Below are 13,799 nucleotides of genomic sequence, written 5' to 3' on the forward strand. Positions count from 1 at the left end.
TCAGCTATCCTAAAAAGACGTAGCAGGGTTCACAGCAGAGTCCAGGTTCTTCCACATCATCCTATGATGGAACCCTGCCTCCCCTCTTTGGTGTGTGGTGAACAGACCCCTGGAGCTCCAGCGAGCATCTGGTCCCCCAGTGGATGAGGAAACCGGCTTAGAGCAGGAGTTTATTTGGAATTTCAGACTTCATTTAAGCAAGTATTTCAGATAGCTGATTTGTCATTTCTCATGTGTTTCAGACCTCTTACCCTTTAAATGTGATAGAAGCCATGTATTTGAAAAATGGTAACCTTTTTATAAAGGCTTAGCATTGTATGTCATGGAACTGAAACTGTGCAGCAGAGCTCTGGGACTTGGTCGTGGTGATGTTGAGCAAGTGTCCCCAGCAGCTTGCTTTTCTGTTTCTGAGACACAAGAATAACCAATGTGGGATTAGGTCTGTAACGGCCCATAGGAGACTTCCTCTGGTACTATGGAGAATCTTATTTATTTATTTTAAAGATTTATTCGTTTAGAGAGAAAGCATGCACACGTCTACCTGATGGGGGGCAGTGGGGAGGGTGGGTGGGGGGATGGAGAATCTCAGATTTCCTGCTAAGCACAGAGCCCAGTGTGGCCTTGAGAGCCTGACCCAAACTGAAATCAAGGACGCCCAACCAGCTGAGCCACCCAGGTGACCCTGAGGAGAATTCTAAAATACAAAATCCTTGCTATGACCTAGGGTTGAATTCTACCTTCCTCTATCAGAATTTCAAATTTCTGGAGGTTGGAAGAATTGCAGTCACCCCTTGGCATGGGTGAAGCATAACCCCCCTATCTCCCCGCTTTCCCTGGCAGCTCACACCGTCTGTCTCCCACCTTTCCCGGGACTGCTGTTTCCCTCTTCCTAGTTAAGCAGAGGCCTAGGCAAAATGACTGAGAAGCAGGGACGGGCAACCCGCGGAGACACGAGGGTTGCTTTGCTTCACTTGGTTGACTTTTGCAACCCCTTTTCCGTGTGGGCACTCCTGACAGAAGACCTTCACACCTGGGACACACACTTCCTGGTGTCCCCTGGGTGGTGCCTGATGGTGTGCTAACTCAGCTGGGTGTCTTTCCTCGGGAAAGTTAATGGAGTACAGAGGAGTAGGAGTGAGAAATTACAAGATTTATAAGATCTTGAGGTTTTCTGAGATTTAAAGTTAATCCTGAATCCTCTCAAGTGCATGTTAAAAATAAAGTGTTCCCAGCTTTGGGGGGAATAGCCTCTGCTAGTAACAGATTGGGTTTCCTGTCAGGTTGGTGTAGAAGAGGCGTGCAGGGCGCTCCTGGCTCTTCAGCCCCTGCCCCCCGTCTCTCTCGTACAGGTGGTTAAGACCATCGGCCTTCGGGAAGTGTGGTACTTTGGCCTCCAGTATGTGGATAATAAAGGATTTCCTACCTGGTTGAAACTTGATAAAAAGGTAAGTCCGAGTTAACTATTTACAGGCTGTTGTTTGATTGTCGGTCTGCTCTGTTAACTTTGAAACTGGAGCACCTCACTCTTTTGTTGTTTGTTCTTATTATTTGTGTAAAAGTTTTTACAGACAAAAAAGCTTGCAGGTTTCCAGTAAATGGGGGATATTGGTTGGAAACTAGATTTGGCATTTCTCCTTACTGCTCACTCATTGGGGCATATGATGGTTAATTGTGTAGCTTTTAGTTGACCTTAGTTTCTTTTTCCCCAATGAGATTGTTAATCTTATAAACCATGAGTCATTCACTGTTTTGTAAGAACCTGTTACTGCTTTGTTTGAACCTGTGATAGATTATCTTCCACTCCAAAGACTAAATAATTCCATTAACAACTAAAGAAAACCAATAAGCTTAAATGTCTTTTCTCCACACAATTTGAAAATGTCCCTTTTCCCAAACCTGTGTCTTCCTCCCATATTACTATAGTAAGTCTGGGGGCATTTAGGGATCGGAAGGGAGGGAACGTGAGTAGTTTTTAAATGTAAGTTCCATGTCCCACGGCTTGACTGGCCGTGGAACAGATGCCAGGTTCACAGGTCCCTAGGCAGGCTGTTTCTAAATTTGAGTTCTCTGGAATTGGGAACATCTCCCCAGAAGTTAGGGGCCAGCACTAGGTGGCTTGGTGGGTCACTGTTTGCCTGCTGCTGGACTTCAGTTAAGGAGGGCAGTAGGACTTCAGCTGGCCTTTTTTTGTCATATGTGCTAAAAGGTGACTTGGGAGTAAATGTTATCTTCCAAAAATGGGCCTGCAGGTGTCAGCACAGGAGGTGAGAAAGGAGAATCCTCTCCAGTTCAAGTTCCGGGCCAAGTTCTACCCCGAAGATGTGTCTGAGGAGCTCATCCAGGACATCACACAGAAGCTTTTCTTCCTCCAAGTGAAGGAGGGAATTCTCAGCGATGAGATTTACTGCCCTCCTGAGACGGCGGTGCTCCTGGGCTCCTATGCAGTGCAGGCCAAATTTGGAGACTATAATAAAGAAACACATAAGTCTGGGTACCTCAGCTCTGAGCGGCTGATCCCCCAAAGGTGAGCATGGGATGTCCAGGCCTGGATGAGAGCAGTGGTTGCATCCTTGAAGGGCATAGGTGGTATGTGTTAGCAGAAGCAGTCAGCAAGCGCAAGGGTAGGTGCTCCTTGAGGCGGGGACTGTAGCACTTTCTAATCTGTGTGCTTCGGCACATGCCCTGGCCTTTAGTAGGCACTGACCTGCCATAGCCTTCCTATCAGGCACCGATCTGCCTGTATAGGGTCTGTCGTAAAGAACATAGCAGGAAAGGGGACGGAAGAGCAGCTGTGTTATATACATAATCACATTTCTTAGCTTTCCCTGGTGTATAATGATTTGGCTGCATTAAATCTGTTTTTATTCACTAATGGTCACATAAATTAAACCCATCTTGGAAGAAGAGTCCCGTTAAAATATAAAATACCTTTTAAAAATTTTTCCAGCAAGACTAGATGTCTCATTCTAGATCCTAATTCTCAAATTGTTAGTCGTCCAAAATGCTGCATATTAGGAAGTATAAACACTCTTTGTGGTGGTTTTATTCGAAAGAAGACTCAAGGTTCGCAGGTGGCTGGTGGCCTCCCGCTTGCCTGTTCTGGCCCTTTGTGGTGACCGGCCTGTGCCTTCTTTGCAATTCAGAGTCATGGACCAGCACAAGCTCACCAGGGACCAGTGGGAGGACCGGATCCAGGTGTGGCATGCCGAGCACCACGGGATGCTCAAGTGAGTGCTGGCTGGCTCCTGCCTCTCCAGAGAGTTGCCTTGGCATTGAGGCCGGATAGGGTCCTCGGGGCGGTTGGCTTCTGGATACGCTGCCGTGGGCTTCAGCCCCAGCGTGGCAGAGCAATGAAAGGGAATAGTTGCTCGGAAGAGTTATCTTAAAGCCAGGTGCTCGTTCCTGGGGAAGAAGCAGTTTAAGCCTCAGGTGCTAAAGCCTCCCTTGCTTTTTCCAGAGGAGAGAAGGTCTTGTGTTTGAAGTAATTCTGTTTTAGTCAGGGGGCAGGAGCATTGTTCACAATGGGAAAAAATTGATCCCAAGTGAGAAACACTTGCTATTAATGAAGCAGGAAGGAGGCGTGAAGGAGGAACGATGTGACCTGTGGCTGTTGGGTGTAAGAAATGGCCAGATTCTCTGTTGGCCTAGAACCCTCACCTGGGGCATCAGCAGCAGTTGCGCACGTTCCCCAGCCTCAGCGGTTCATCTACAGTCTAGCGTCCTTCGGCTCTCGTCTGTCCCGAGCACCTTTTGGGGAAGGAAAGCGCTCAAGTCCTAAGTGGTGGTTGCTAACGACATGGACAGTGGGAGTCCCTGCAGCAGCATGTGGGCAAGGGAAGGACTGCTTCCAGGACAGTCTGAAAGGAAAATCTGAGTCCAGAGAAACCAGCGTGAGTCAGCTCAGCTCTCAGCAGGTCTGAAGTACATCAGTGGTCAGGGCCCAGGAACTCTCAGGGTCTGGGTGTGAATGGCCACCAGAGGAACAGCGTGAAGCCGGCGGTCGGCAAACCTACCGGAGCTGCCCGTGGGGCTGTATCCTCTGGGGCCACCAAAGTGGTTTTGTGGTTCAGGATCCAGCGGCACGAATGACCGTGTCCTTGTTTGTTCTCCCTGCTAGAGACAGTGCCATGTTGGAGTATCTGAAGATTGCTCAGGACCTGGAAATGTATGGAATCAACTATTTTGAGATAAAAAATAAGAAAGGAACAGACCTTTGGCTTGGAGTTGATGCCCTCGGACTAAATATTTATGAGAAAGATGATAAGTAAGTCGAACTTTATAATTTGTGTCAGTTGGTGAGGTGTTGGGTTGGAAACAAGAGAAAACGGCAACTGTCAACACAGTTTATTTTTAAGTATTTTCCTGGTGGCTTACCAGCCCAGTGTGTGAATCTTTAAGGGCTTTTCGACTGTGAAGTGGCCACATTGTGTCAGAGGTTGGCCCGAGGTGTGCACTGTTCTCTCCTGTCACCATAGCCTGTCCACCAGCACGGTGCCAAGCGCTGACCCACGACCCCACAGAGCGGAGCTGCAGGAAGGCCTACCCTGGCCTCCCACTGAGGCCCTGCCACCAGCTGCCGTGGGCACAGGCACACCCACAGATACCACCCAGGCAGTCCTCGCCATGCTGGTGGCTTAAAGTTTGTGCTAATCCAACCAAGAATAGTTACGGTGCTATCAGAGTCCTTAAGATGCATCTGTAAACAGTGGCTTATGTACGGACAATTTAGCTAAATCCTCTGACCCTATGAGAGGTGTCTAATGGCCGCATGTTAGTTGTGTGTGTGCTGAGTAAGGTCTGCAGGAGCAGCAGAGAGCAAGCCAGGCCCGCCCTCCTGGCTGCTTTCGGCTGTCCCTGTGCTGACAAACACTGCGAATGTGCCTGTTTGCTGCCGGTGAGCTAGATGCACCGGGAACAGATCATTCTCGTTCGGTGAGAGCAACTTTTCCATGGTGGTTCCTGTGCCTTTGAGTGTTGGGTCTCCTACATTTCCTCCCCTCGCCCCTCCTTTCCGATGCTTGTGCTCTCAGACCCGCAGGAATCCTCTCTCTGGCCTTCCCGAAGGGGCCCCTACTTGGCGGCTGACGCTGTTGCATGAGGAATCTGCCTTTGGTCTCAGTCACGTGTCTTCTTGGCAGAGCCCAGGGTACAGACACCTTTCACTTGGGTGGGACAGGGGCCTGTGTCAGGCCTTCCTAGACCCTCTAGTTGGGGCCAGAATTGGGTGGGGGAGAATCTTTCTCCTGGAAGGCCTGGTCCCAGTCAGGGAAGACTGCAGAGAATCACAGGCCCTCCTCTGAGAACCTAGTCGTGAGTTTCAAGGACTCTTGGTTTGCTGTTTCCCCGTGTGAGCTGCACCCAGTGTCGTAGAGAAGCACAAACAGTCTGGGAGACTCAGGAAACCAGCCCCTGGTCCTCCTGGAGGCCCCTCTGTCGGAGGCCAGTGGCTGGTCAGCAGGCTGTGGTTCCTAAAGCGAGAATGCGGTACCCTCGTGGGAATAGACGTGGGAAAGTGCCTCTGTGGGAAACTGCCTCTGTCTCGGAACTCCGTTCTTGAATGACCAGATTTTGTAACATGGCCGTGGCCAGAGCTGTCTAAACAGGTTTTTCCAGCTACGGGAAACAGCCATAGGCAGGAACTTGCTGATGTCAATTTGTAACTATCTCCAGCCCACGTAAATGTTAATTTTTTCCAAGTGAAAATTTTGAGTACTGTGGTCCATTCAGTCTCTTCCTGCTGTCTTCTATTTCCCCAGTTTGCCAGTGAAACTGGTAGTCTTCTCAAAGGGGTCTTCTCCCCCAAGAAAACACTGGGGCATAGGGCGGTCCTCCCTTCCCGCCTCCTCCCCGCCCCTGAAGGCATCCTCCTTTTCAGTTGGGAAAAAAGACTTAACCACACATTCAGTCAGTAGGCCTGAGTTCTCCTTTCTAGCAAATATTGACAACTTAGTCACCAGTGTAAGCAGGAGGTGGACTCGAGTCTGAAGAGAGCTGGGATGACTCTGAGCTGTGTTGAGTGTTGGACACGACCCTCAGCAGGGCATTCGTGGAGTGTTGTTCAAGGGAGAAATTGGATCTATTGAGTAAGTTGGGCGATAAGGGACTTAGCGCAACTGCAAATAAACAAATGTACCTTTCTTATTCTATTTTAGAATCAAATATATCCTGGTTGGGAAATGTCTCTTGAGGTCCCTTTTCACAGGATACATAACCACTGAGTAGGAGCACGCGGGACTGAAAACATTTGTCTTTTTCTGTCTGTAAACCCGTAGATGAGAAAAGGAGGAAACTTGGAGGGGGAAGAAATAGGCAGACCCCTTCCCTGCAAGCCGTCATCAACTTAGAAACAGAACGTTCAGATTAGCTGTGTTACGTGATCCTACTTGGCATCATCATACCAAAACCAAAGACAAAACAGTGAGAGGAGCGCGCCCTTGTCCCCAAGTTCTTCAGTCCTGTGAGCACTCCTTCCCTCCTAGGGCTCGCGCCTCCCACACTCCTGAGTCCTCCAGTCTTCCTGGTCCTCCTGGAGGCTGGACCCTGGGCCAGGGTGGTGCACTTGGGCTCCAGCAGGTAACTCGAGGTGCCCTTTAAGGGCAAAGATAACTGGAGAAGGCTGCAGACAAGCTGGGGCCAGAACACGCGCCAGTGTCTTTTTCCCTTGAATTCCTCACTCAAGAGTTGAAAATCACCTACTCTGATTACATTTCTGTCTTAGTAGCTTTACTACATATGTAATAAGCCAGTCAGGATGGTGGCTATTAGAGAACACTGTATAGCACAGTAGTGGTAATGGGAGGGACGTACTCTGACATACGTGTAGTATATATAGTATCACATGTGTCTGGTAGATACTTTAACATCACATAAGGCAGTCATTTTCTTTTTTTTAAGATTTTATTTATTTGACAGAGCAGGCGCACGAGCAAGGGAAGCAGCAGATAGAGGGAGAAGCAGACTCCCCACTGAGCAGGGAGCCCAGTATGGGGCTCCATCCCAGGACGCTGGGACCATGACCTGAGCAGAAGGCAGATGCTTAACCAACTGAGCCACCCAGGCATCTCAGTAAGCCAGTCATTTAAAGTCACTGCTTCTGGTTTCTGAAGTTACACTCCTGGGCAGAATGCTCATTCCAGCATCCTCCCTTGTGTGTGGGACCGCGCCATGCCGTAGCAGAGTTAGTGGTTACCGACCTGGAGGAGAGGAGAGCAGAAGACAGTGCTTTCCGTTCGTGTGAGTTTTCTTGTATCAGATACGCCAGGACCACCCTTGTCCATTCCTTCTCTCTTTTCTGACCTTTGTGACCCTAACTTGAATGTGAAACAGAATTTTCAAAAAAACAAAAAAAAACCCTCCTAGTCTCTTACAGAGACTGTGGCAGAGACTCGTTAGTCCACTGAGAGTAGGAACTTCAGAAGTTCACCTCAGACTGGCAGAGAAGAGTTTGGCCTCTGCGTGTTTGGATGTGCGTGAGGTGGGGGAGCAGCCCGGTGCTGGGTCAACGCGGCTGGCAGCAGGCACGAGGGGCGAGTTCCTTGAGAGTCTGCCTTGCAGAGCCGTGGACTCCAGCCCGGACTGGCCCCTGCTGACACCAACTAGTGTCTTTGCTTCTGTTAAACGGTGTAGACAGAGCCATCTGGCCCGCAGGGAGCTCTACCCATCCCACCACCCCAGACCCTTTTTTTTTTTTTTTTTTTTTTTTTGATGACAAATTTCAAAAAATTATATCCTTGGCATTTTGCTCTTTTTCGTCTCTCCCCTGTTGCGTGTCACTGTATCCTCTGGCCCTCTCTTTCAGACCGGTTTCAAAGTAAATTGCAGACATCTGTATACTGTCCCCAAAATGCGTATTATTTACAAGGGCTCAGTATACCTTGTTTATTTTTGGATGTAAAATTTAAGTGCAGTGAAGTGCACACTTTCTTCAGTGTTCTCTTGCCGAGTGTAGACAGACACATGCCTGCAACATGCAGACTCTGGTCAGGATCTTGAAGAACATCATCGTCACCCCCAGCTGCAAATGTTGAATTTAAATTTTTAGCAGCCATGTATTTTTTCATTTTGAAATCCTTTCAGACTTTTAAAATGTTCCAAAAGTAGTAAGTACAGAGAATTCCCATCTGTCCTTCACCCACCTTGGGTCTGTGTAATGTTTTCTCATAGTTAGAGTCGAGTTTTCCTATCCGGGCCGGAGGCCCACAGGAGTCTGCCGTGCGCTCTCAGAGCCCCTCATAAGGCCATACGTGATACCAGAACATCTTACTCTGGGTGGTGCTAACTTTGGTTGCTGGTCAAGGCGCTGTCCGCTAGACTGCTTTGTGCAGTTCCTGTCTTTGCCTTTGTAGTCGATAAGTGTATTTAGGTATTATTTTTTTTTATTTAATTTTATTTTTTCAGTGTTCCAAGATTCATTGTTTATGTACCACACCCAGTGTCCATGCAATACATCCCTCCTTAATACCCACCACCAGACTCACCCATCCCTTCACCCTCCTCCCCTCTCAAAACCCTCAGTTTGTTTCTCAGAGTCCACAGTCTCTCATGCTTCGTCTCCCCCTCTGATTCCAATTCATTTTTCTTTTCCTTCTTCTAATGTTCTCCACGTTATTCCTTATGCTCCACAAGTAAGTGAAACCGACAATCGACTCTCTCTGTTTAACTTCGGTAAGTGTATTTAAAGGAGACTCTGAAGCAGTGGAAATATCCTAGTTCTCACATCCATTCAGCAGTCTTACATAAAACAATTACTACTGTGGTTTTTGAGAAGCGGTGATTTTTTTTTTAATCTATTTTACATGTATCCATCTACTGAACATAGCCAATTTCTCTTTGTTTATTCAGTTATTTAGATCAACATGGACTCATGGATACTTTATTCTATGGGCTATAATCTATTACTTTTATTATTTTGTTCAAATTGTTGAGTTTTCCTTGAGGGTCCCTCTCAAGTTGGATCCTAAGCCCTTTTGCTATGATCCCATTATTTTTTGAGTACTTCTTTACTTTCTGGCACCTCGAGATGTTCCAGGATCATCTTGTACTTCCCTGTTCCAGCCCCGGAATCCACTATTTCTCTAAAGAGCTCTGGTCCCATTTATTGGAGAATCCCACTTTTTAAAAAAATGTGTGGCCTTTGATCCTGTGTTCATGCTTCTGAATGGCTATAAATTGTCATCTGAGCATCTGGGCGTTTTGAGAGTTGGGGATCAGCTGCGCTGGTGACTGCAGAGCCGAGAAGTGAGTAGCAAAGTGCCCTTGTGCTGTGGGGGCAGGTGCTCGGAAGCAGCGAACAGACGCCCACCTGCTGTCACTCTCCCAGCTGTCCCACATGGGGACACGGGGTAAAGGCGAGAGGCATTAGTGGTACCTGAGTTCCTTTCCAGAGGCCTGCACACACAGTGGCCTCTCATCGGTAGCAAAGCAAACTCCCTGCCTGTGCGGCTGTGAGGCATGTTGGCCACGTGTCTCGGCGGGCCTTGGTGGCCCTGGCCCTGTAGGACAGAGCGGTAGAGGCCACGCCAGAAAGGGTTGACACTTAAAGCCACGACCTGGCCGGAGCCATGGCACCGTTCCCCAGGGCGCAGAACTACTGTGTCCTCGAAGAGCCACCTGTGGGAGAAGCCACCCTCCCTACTTGACCTGGCTTGGCTTGTCACAGTAAGACCTGCGCTGCCCGTCAGTTTTTAATGAAGTGTGTTGGTAGGGCAGGAGGTTCTCCTGCTTATTTTCTAAATTGAAAGTTTTTATGGTCTGTGGGAAGGGTCGGGTTTTGATGGCAGTGGCTTTGACTAATGGCTTGAGGGTCTGTCTTTACTTCTAGAATGTGTCCGTGAGTAAAATGTGTTGAAAGAACAGGGTGGAGGAGATGAAGAGCGCGGTGGGAGCTGTGAAGTAGAGCAGTGTCGTCTTGAAATTACAGGGAGAACTTTCTTGGGGATGCCGAAGAGCCAGAGATTGAGCCAGTAGTGGGTAGGATGGGGCCTTTCCTTGGGGGCGAGTAGTCCTCGTGTTGTCTCAGCAGTCAGAGAATGACACAGGAGGGTGTCTGGCCAGCCAGGGGAGCAGGCCACACAGCACTGAATGCGACCCAGAAGAGTGGAATCCATACCAAGCCCTCAGCTCCTCAAGGACATCGAACAGTTGCAAATATGTGCACACCCAGTATCAGGGCACCTAAAGACAGTAAAGGACCCTAGCAGATGTGAGGGGGAAGTAGACTATAGTAGATAAGAGGAGAGGACTTTATTACCCCACTGCCAGCAGTTAACAGATCAGCCCAGCAGAAAATGAGCACAGCAGGTGCTGGACTGGAACCACACCAGGGGCTTTTCTGTTTCTGTCAGTGAGCAGCCACTCTGACTAGAGCATGCCTGGAAAACCTAAGACATGATCTTTGCCATCGGAAAGCTTACCTGCCTCGTCTTCGAAGAGAAATAAGAATGAGAGAACAAAGAGAACAGTTCGTGTAGCACAAGAGATGCAGGTTGAGAAGGGACAAGGCTGTTGAAGGAGGCTGAACTGTTCTGGAGGGTGCATGTTTGTGGTGGGGAGGGAGGAGGAGAGAGTTCTTCAGGCAGGGAGGGCCTGTGAGAGCCTGGGTGTCAGTCAGGAAGCTGAGGCCAGGTTAGAAGGCTCTTGGATGCTAAGTTGAGGCCCCTGGATTTCATCCTTTGGAACCTAGGAAGGGGACTGGCAGTTTGGAAGAGGGGAATGGGTTGACTACAAGGGAAATGAGTCAGACCAATGACTAGAAGTGGAGTTCTGGGGATAAGGAACCAGTTAGGCTACAGGAGATGGCTGTGTGAGCGGTCACAGGGTGAAGGGGTGTGCTGGCTCAGGGATTGGAGTTGACTTTGAGATTACCGGCTGAGGTGGACTGGACACAGGGAGATGCCCACGGTTGGGAAGACTTGGTATAAATGAACTTGTGGAGATTGCCTAGAGCTTGGACCTGACTTTCCCAAGCATAGGTAGGACCTCTGGTAATGATGTATATTATATATACTGTGCTTCCTGAGCTACCTTTATATTTTTTCAAATTGACGTAAAAAAATTAAGAACAGCTTTGTAATCCAAGTGCACATCTAACTATCCCCCTCCTTTTTTTTTTTTTTAACCTCAGGTTGACCCCGAAGATTGGCTTTCCGTGGAGTGAAATCAGGAACATCTCCTTCAATGACAAAAAGTTTGTCATTAAGCCCATCGACAAGAAGGCGCCTGTAAGTTTTTGTGGATTCCAGGCGAGGGCTTACAGTTTCTCGTTCTTAACAGCCAAATGTGTCTTCAGGATAACAGATTTCTCTGTATGACAAACACTTGTGTGCGTGCGTGGGCAGCGGGGGGAGGTGGGGAGTTAAAGGAATCGTCAGCAGGTTACACTGAAGGTCAAAGACCCCTTGAAGTAGAGGTACATGCTGGCCCAGGTGTCCCTCAATAGCTAGCTGACTGTCCCCTGAGCTTTCAAGTGGTGTTCATTCCTGATGAAGGAAAGGTTAGTTCTGAGTCATTGACCTTTGCCAGATGATAAGCATCTCATGAAATGCTGCATTTCTAGGCTTCTGAAATGTTGGTCTTCCTGTGGAAAACCAGCCTGCCTCTAAGGGAGTACTGGGGGTGTAGAGGCTCACACTGTCTCCCTGGAAGCCAGTTGGGGCCTGCACAATTGCTACAAGCCTCAAGGGCCAGCATTAGCTTCAGAGCTGTGTCTGCAGCTTACCTGTGTTAGAAAAAGTCAGAGCTGTATCTGGAGCATTTCTGGTCCACATGGTCCTTCGTGCGTCACCTCCTTTCTCTTTCACAAATGTGCACGTCTGCTTTCCTCTGCCGCCTTCCGGCACCTCCTTGCAGCTTATCGTGGGAGGTGGCTGCTCACAGTGCGGCTGGTGGGGGGGTCGGCCTGGGAGGGCTTCGCTGGAAAAGGGATTTCAGTTCCTGGAGTTTGAAGAATACGGACTGTGAACTAGTAATGGCAAAGACTGGTGTGTTACAGAAATTCCATTTCAGTTTTATGTATTCTGCTGACATTTAAATTTTCAGCTGACGGCTCAGAAAATTTGAGACATGCATACATCCATACACACTGTAGTGTGGTGGAATGGGTGAGGATTTCGCCTTCTAATCGGAAATCTGATCCTTTAAAAAAAAAAAAAAAAATGGCGTTTGAAGAATTCTCTCTTCCTCCTTAGAGACTGCTGCGGTTTTTCCCAGAATCATAGATTGGAGAGGACTTGATGTCTTGGTTACAGTGTGGGGCTTAGAGAGGCCAGTGTGGGCTGTGGTCCAGACCGGGGCCGTCTGGAGCCTTCTGGGGCTGGGATCTGCGGGGTGATGGGTACCCCGTGTGGAACAGCAAGTGGCTTTATTGTCCAACTGCTCCTCCCCACAGGCCGCTTAGTCCAGCGTAAGTGAAAACCAGAACTCTCGACGCGGTTCATGAAAGTATTTTCTCCTTTATTGAAAACGTTTCCTGCTGTTTGTAAACTCTTGACTCCTGCTCCAGGGGTAGTTGCGTAGTTTATGACAATTAAAGCAGCATTTAATACAGACTCTCCAGCTCCGTGGAAACAGGCCGCATTCACATTCTGCACCATAGCCCAGGGTTCACGGTGTACCCATGTTAACGTGGGCCGTGAGATCAGGGCAGTCAGAGCGAGAAGATCCTGAGGGCCCCGGCTTGGCTGCTGTCTGCTCACAGGGTAGTGCTCGTTTTTCAGAACTTTTTTTAGACATGTGACTGACAGAAGCTAGCAGACTGGACTGGACTGGGCTATTTAAGGATTAAGTTGCATGTGTGTTTTGGCATAAGTTTAACTTTTGAAAAGTTGCAGAATGTTTCCTAATCTTGAAATTCTAAGCAAAAGCAATTGTAATGCTTCTGGTTGAATTAGTTGAACATACTTTTACTATATACTAGTTTTATGTGGAACCATTGATTAAAGAAAAAACAAGGAGAGAGAAGCATGTGTCGGTTGTGTACTGTGAGTCAGGGCTGTGCTCTAGGACTGTGCACAGCAGCAACAGAGTGGGCTTCCTGCTCTCGTAGAGCCTGCCTGCTGCTCGGAGCAGGCATGAGCACAGGTAAGGTGCTTTCTGGCCGTGAATCCCACGGCGCAGCTGTATCTTATCACCGATGAGGATGAGATGGGGGCGGGGTTGGGGGCCAGTGTGGCTGTTCCAGATGGTTGGGTCAGGAAGGCCTGACCAAGGCCGCAGACACTACATTGTCAGACTTCTTTCGTGAGGGTGGGGGTTCCACAGGAGAAGATGGTTTAGGGAACAAGTCCTCGTTCGCCTGTGCCCCTCACCAGGCTCCCGCTTCCTTCTTCTGCGGCATTGCCCGCCTTCAGCCTCTGCACTTGGGGCAGCAGAAAATCACATTTCCAAGTTTAAACTTTCCCCGGAAAATGGACAGGGAAACCCCAGAGGTTCGAGTTGACTCATGGGTGAGGCTTGGGATTCCTTTTCTCAGGCTCACTTGGGGAGGGCACCCCTGGTCCCAGGCAGTTTCCATGGCAAGCTCACAACTGAGCCATTGTCCTGTCATGCTCCCGATGACCAGGCATTTCCTGTAGAGAAGCCAGTTTCTCCTCCTGCCAGCTTGGATACTGCAGGGATGAGACCTGAAACATGGTGAACGTTCAAAGCCTGCCCAGTAGTCCTGTGGGGGGTTAAAACCAGCTCTGTCTCCTTCAGAAAAGGCCTTTTGTTCCTGTGGTCTCATGGAAGAGGGAGAAGGCTCTTGGGCAGCTACCTGTTCAATGGCTTGTGAAAACGGCCATTTGCCTGGGAGCAGCTCTGCC

At 48.9% G+C, this 13,799-nt stretch overlaps 1 protein-coding gene across 1 annotated transcript in view; it reads left to right on the top strand.

Moving 5' to 3' along the window:
* The window catches only part of LOC111158717 (ezrin), a 51,080-nt gene that overhangs the window by 29,753 nt on the left and 7,528 nt on the right, over positions 1-13,799 (top strand). The window contains exons 4-8 of the mRNA XM_022520942.1: positions 1,350-1,445; positions 2,250-2,524; positions 3,144-3,227; positions 4,118-4,264; positions 11,123-11,219. Coding sequence (XP_022376650.1) covers positions 1,350-1,445; positions 2,250-2,524; positions 3,144-3,227; positions 4,118-4,264; positions 11,123-11,219 — 699 coding nt within the window. The remainder of the gene's footprint in view (positions 1-1,349; positions 1,446-2,249; positions 2,525-3,143; positions 3,228-4,117; positions 4,265-11,122; positions 11,220-13,799) is intronic.

This window comes from Enhydra lutris, unplaced genomic scaffold, assembly GCF_002288905.1.
Source record: "Enhydra lutris kenyoni isolate GAN:26980312 unplaced genomic scaffold, ASM228890v2 scaffoldscaffold62, whole genome shotgun sequence".
NCBI lineage: Eukaryota > Metazoa > Chordata > Mammalia > Carnivora > Mustelidae > Enhydra > Enhydra lutris.